Below are 6,219 nucleotides of genomic sequence, written 5' to 3'. Positions count from 1 at the left end.
CTGTTAGAGAACACCTAGGCAAAGGAAAGACTCTTAACCTACTATAGAGAGAGTACTACTAGCCCCGCATGTTCTATACTGTACACTAATACGTATTATGTTGCTATACTTGCTGTAAAGTAAAGGCCTCTTAAAAAAAGTATAATAGCCTACTTAAACTGCTTCTAATCTCTAAACAAGCTTAAAAAGACATATTAATTAATTTTATTATAAACCTACCTCTATTTAAAGGGTATATAAATATTATAGTAGTTGTTAATTACTTAACTAAGTATTAACACTTAATACTATGTTCCTTTATAACTGCCCTTAATATAGCCTAGTTATTCTACTAATACGTATAAGTTTACTATAGCCTGCCTAACATAATTATATTAGATAGAGGTACGCAGTTTGTCTTAGCCTTCTAAAACAAACTCTATAAACAGCTCTAAATTGTCCCCTATTTATCTACAGCTTTTTACCTAGAGACTAACAGCTAGACTAAGAACATAAACACTGTAATAAAATAAGTCTTATAAGTATACACAAACTACTAGTAAGATAACTAAGTAAAATAGTTAGCTATAGCATAACATAGAACACAAGCGAGTTGGTAACATAAGCAAGTTAGTAGCCTTACTAACTTTCTCCACCTTTAAAACAACGCAACTTAACAACACATTAAAATACTATAAAAATGTAGGTATCTAAGATAAAGTAGTGTTTACAGTATCCTTTTTACATGTGCAAGAATTATAACTAGGCTCCCTGCAGCGACTACAGCGCGCAAGAGCCTGTTAACTTTGCCCTAATGCTAATGCATCCTGCTGCCTACTCTGCTCTGCTAGCTGCTGCGCGTCTTTTTAAGCAACTATATCTGCACCTTCTTTAATTATTATATCCCTGTGCCTTTAGATCTGCCTTTTTTTACGCGCCCTTTGCTTTGTTGCAGCCTTATTAGCTTTCTAAAGGGCAGAGACCTAATTACGCAGCAGTAGAGCTAAATGCATTACTATTCTAGCGCCTTTAGTAAGACAATCTAGCAACTAAAGCATCTATGTAAGGGATAAGTTTTAATGCTGTTAAATCCTTGTATAGAGTAGAGTTAACTGCGCCTTAAGTTTATGTGCGTTACTTAGTGTTTGCGACACCTAGAGAGCCTCTAGTTAAGGTAGTAGTAGTAGTGAAGGCGTACAAACAACTACATTAAGCTTTAATAGTACTGCTTCTAGCGTAAGCAGGACTAGCCCTACACCTCTAAAACTTGCGCAAATATTCTCTAGTGTAAAGGCCTTCTTAAAAGCTGCCTTAAAGGAAGGCAGGAATTTAAGCTTAGTAATATGCTTTATGTAGCAGCAGACTAAGCTGTTAATCTTATCCTTATACGCACACTTTAATAGTGAGAAGCAGCTAACATTAAGCAGCTAAAGGAGATGTAATAAATGTAGAGGCATATAGAGCGTATAGATATTATTCTCTCTACAGAGGTCTTTAAACGCAGCTAAGTAATAGCTTGCATAACTATTTAAGACTAAAAGTTAGCACGCGCCTACTATCTTATTCTTAGTATGCTTAATAAAGTGCCTTAGCTAGGCAACTCTAAGATTGTTGTTAGTCTATCTATTCTTACTCACACTAATCTTCTAGTCGCCTAGGATATCCTAATCCTTATACTAGGCAGATAGGTAGTACTAGGCCTTAAAGATAATGTATAGTAGGATAGCCCACCTTGTAGCATTAATTCCCTAAATAACTGTAACCTACTTATAATTGCCTAGTTATACTGCCTTAGGCTAACAATATCTCTCTAAGCTAGTAACAACTATTTAAAACATTATCTAGCCTATTATAAAGCCAGCTTTGTTAAAGTTAAAGGTATCCTTGTCTAAGATCCTATAGGTAGCCTGTGTACGCTGTACAAGCTCAAACTAGGTCTGTATTATCCTAGGATCCTCGCATAGAGCTCGCTGCTAGTTATACAGTTAATTAAAACACATAGTGAGGCTATCTGTATGCTTAATAAAGTTTAGCAGCTAGTTCTTTCCTACTAGCTAAGCACTGCGTGTAGTAAGCAGATTGTTAGCCATAACTCACACAGCGTTTAGGCTAGGCGAGAATCTTTGTAAATTAAGGTTAAGTATATGTCTAATAATTAACTCCTCCTCTAGCTTAGTAAGCTTCTTTAAGTTAGGCTAGTAATTGCGTTGTGCGGGTTAACTAGCGCGTTAGTTGTTTAGGGTTAATTAGGGCATGTTAAACGTGGCTGCAGCACAATTTACGCTTTTAATTTGCGCGCAATTAAGGGCTTAGATAGTAAGGACAATACCTGCTTTATTTAAACATAATTAAGAAGTGGTTAGTTAAGCTATAGTAGTTAATGGTTAACGCGTTGCGCAAAGTTAGTGAGGCTACTAACTCGCTTATGTTACTAACTCGCTTGTGTTCCATGTTAGTTTAAAGCTAATAACATAACATCTAAATTAACATAAGTATCTCTGTTCTTAGCAAACTATAAATACTACTCTTAAATAAAATTTAAACTACTTTTAAATACCCCTTAACTAACTTATTAATCTATATAAGTAATAGACATAAACAGACTTATTAATAAGATCTAAAATATATCTAAATATGTTTATAAAAAGCTTATATAGGCTTAAGCTTTTTAACAAGAGTACATAAACTAATTTTAAACCTCTGCCCTTGTGTATGCAGCTGGCAAGAAGGTCTAGCTAGACGCTAGAAATATCTAAATAAACTAATAATTAAAGAAACTTAATTAGAAGAACCTTAGCCTCTTTATAGTAGCTTATATAGTTTTATTGTATGCTTACTAATTAATCCTACCTAACAGCATAAAGATACACCCTGTGTTCCACGTATTATTGCTGCGCTAAGTAGCCTCTAAATCTAACTATCTACTTAAACAGCTAAACTTGCTACTTAAACCTGTTATTATAAATAATAAACTAGAATATGTTATAGAAGATATTAAATAAATCTAGTTTAACAAAAAAAAACATATTTATAAATACCTTATAAAATAAACTAGATATAATAAACTGTTATAGGAACCTATAAAAGCTTTATAAAAGAACTCTACAGTAACCTAATTTTACGCCTAATACTTATCTAAACTAAACCTATACTCTAATAAAAACAACTTAATGCTAGAACTACTAATGTAAAGGATTCCCTTTCTAATAAAAGGGGGGGTACTGTCACAGTATCCTCCCTAGATCCTAGACATAACTATATTAGACGTGTACTAGAGTATTATTAGTGCACGTCTAACATAAATATAACATAACATAGACATAAACTTAAGCATAAACTACTTTAACACTAACTAAACCTAGAACAGGCTTAATTTATACTTAAAGTGCTTAGACTTTTAAGCTAAGTATTTAATTACTAATTTCCTTCTAAACCTTTCTGTTCCTTACACAACGTCTTGTACCTACTATAATACCTCACGTAGTAATTAAACTAGACCTCCGTGAAGCTCTATAACCTTACTCGTGCACAATCGTGACAAAAGCTTAAAGTTATTATTAGTCTATTTACTTAAAAATAAAGTAAAAAAAGCTTTATGTATCTTAGAATTAAAGTTCTAAAGCTATAAGTCTTAAATGTTACCTGTAACTACCTAGTAGATAAGGCCTAAAAAGAGAGAGGATCTGTTAGTGTATATATAAGTAATTATTGTTATCTACTTATAGTTGCTGTCCTAAACTATCTACTTAATCCTACTCTCTTTATACTTCTGCTAAAAGAAGATTTACTTTATCTTTAAAAGCACTTTAATTAAAAAGCCTTTTTTATTTATATTATACATGTCTTTTAGCTAGATATTATATTATTTAATTTTATACTTTAGAAGATTAAAATATAGTGCGTATTTAAAGGCAGAATTAGCTCTTTTTCTCTTATTAATGCTAGTAGTCTACTTTAATACTAGGTTAACTTAGTAACACTTAAAGAACTAGTTTAGCTACAAGCTCCCTACCTATTTACTGCTTATTTTAGTAGTAAAGTTGCGTAGCATGTTCTTTATAAAGTGTAGCCCTTACTTACATAGTCTTTTAATGTATTCTAAGAGCTCTCTCTTTTAACAGTTGTTTAAAAGTTGTTAATTCTTATATTACTCTATATAGGAGCCCTAGACCCTATGCTACCTTTGTAATAGTGTTAATTATTTAACACTATATTTTTTTATTACTTAAGTAATATTAACTTTTTTTCTAAACTTTAGGGATTCTAACGCTGCAAGCGCTTCTAAAATTAGGTCTATATTAGTAGAGTTAGTATTATGTGACAATTTTAGTGTTCCTGAGCAAAGTGTGCGCCAGGTGAGCCCGTGCGTCAAGCGAGAAAAACGGGTATGTGGGTCTGAATAGGACTAAAAATACGCTTCCAATAGATTCCTGCCCGAGCGAGGGTAACAAGCGATGAAATAGCCAGCAAGCTAGCAAAGAAAGCCGCAGACGGACTTTCGTCAGAGTCTATAGAGGTAGAAGAGTTGTTAATAGCAAAGCCCTAGAAGAGGATCAGCAAAGTGCAGATTCAACTCAACATAACCAAAGAAAGGCATGTTGAAGGAAACCACACGAAGCTTCCCTACAACAAGCGGAAGCATCGCGAAGAGGCGACGCTCTGCCAACTGCAAACGGGAAGAAGCCGTCTCAATTATTCTCTCGAAAAGTTAGGAGTGACAGACTCGGACACATGCGAATGCGATGGAAGAACGAGCGACACTGTAAGGCACTTCATATTTGAAGGCCCACGATGGGAGGCACAACGGCGGAAACCGAGAGAGGTAGCTGGGTCAAGGTGGAAAGATCTATCGTACTTCTAAGGAGAGCGAGCCAGCTAAGGTTCACCTTTCGGAGAGTACGTAGATAGCGACCTAAATTCTTAAAATCATATTTAAAGGTAGTGGATTAGACTAGCTGTTAAGCTAACAGTCAGCCATTAGGAAAAGGCTCTTAAACACTAAAGGTGCTAGATTAGAACAAAGAAGCTGCTAGAGAGGGAAATTAGAAACATAAGACTAGAATTTAAGTTCAGAATAAAGTTGTAGTAAGGATAGGCTGGGAAAATGGAAATCTTAAATGAAAAGGGACGCGCTCTTGGCGCGCCGGGAACGGAGGTTGTAATCTATTGTGTGCGTTAATCTGTGCAATGTCTTGGCAACACCTTAAACTTTGCTTTCTGCCACTAAATTTGTATAAGAACTTAAAATTTTACCTATAAAACCCTACAACTACCTAACATCTTTTAATTTTAGTAAACATTTAGGCGCTATACATACTTCCTATTTAGGAAATAATAAGTCTAGGTTTTAATGTTTAAAATAGCTTTCTAGCTATGTTTTAAGCTTATAAAGTCTCTTATTGCCTACTACCTACTTAGCAACCCCTAGCGCTTACTGTGAGCGCCTGTAGCCTATCTAATTATATGTGTATTAATATATATTGTTTTTTACTACTTAAATAAAAGCTATAAGTAATTATTAATTAAAAAAGGTGCAGTAACTGCGCAGTATATAATATAATAGATAATTTAAAGACGCACAGCAGCGTAAGAGCATCTATCTAAAGCAGGCTTAGTTATCTACTAGCAATTAGTAAAAAAGATGTAGATGCTTTTTTTAGTAAGCTTATTTACTTTAAGTAAATATACTAGAATAAGATTACACTCTAGTTATAAGTAAAAAAAAGCATTTAAATTAATTACTTAAATATATCTTAGTTTTTTTTTTAATATAAATTAAGTTACTAAACACTTTAAGCATTCTTTATTAATTAAAATAAAGAACTTTATAACTTATATTATAACTTAATAAAACACTTTATAGTAGAGGATCTAGTATTTCTTAATAAGTTAATTTTTAATAAAAAGACTAGCTAGCAGCACTACGTGTATAGCCTAGTTAGCTATGTCTTTTAGTATACTTAAGATATTACTTAAGGCAGTACTTAGTTAATTTTTTTTATGTATATAATTAACAGCTATCTTTTTTATACAGCTGTAAAAAAAGGCTACTTTAATTAAAAGCAGTTTTTTAAGTAAATTAAAAAGAGTCTAATTTTTATACTTTAAGTTATGTATAGTAAGAAGCACCTAGTAATTATTCTAGATAATATTATAATTTATATAAATAATAAAGTAACATAAATTATTAAGGCTAGTAGGTATTTAGTAAGGTATCTGCTTTTATACTTGCCTAACTAT

At 32.8% G+C, this 6,219-nt stretch overlaps 1 protein-coding gene across 1 annotated transcript; it reads left to right on the top strand.

Moving 5' to 3' along the window:
* Window positions 1-4,582: 4,582 nt before the first annotated feature.
* On the top strand, window positions 4,583-4,840 carry BDR25DRAFT_233632 (uncharacterized protein; the record flags this gene model as incomplete). Its single annotated transcript, XM_033685446.1, has 1 exon — window positions 4,583-4,840. A coding segment is annotated over one exon (258 nt), but the record flags the coding sequence as incomplete, so codon positions are not given.
* Between the last annotated feature and the right edge of the window lie 1,379 nt (window positions 4,841-6,219).

This window comes from Lindgomyces ingoldianus (genome assembly GCF_010093535.1).
Source record: "Lindgomyces ingoldianus strain ATCC 200398 unplaced genomic scaffold BDR25scaffold_27, whole genome shotgun sequence".
NCBI lineage: Eukaryota > Fungi > Ascomycota > Dothideomycetes > Pleosporales > Lindgomycetaceae > Lindgomyces > Lindgomyces ingoldianus.
This window is presented reverse-complemented; position numbering and strand designations above follow the sequence as displayed.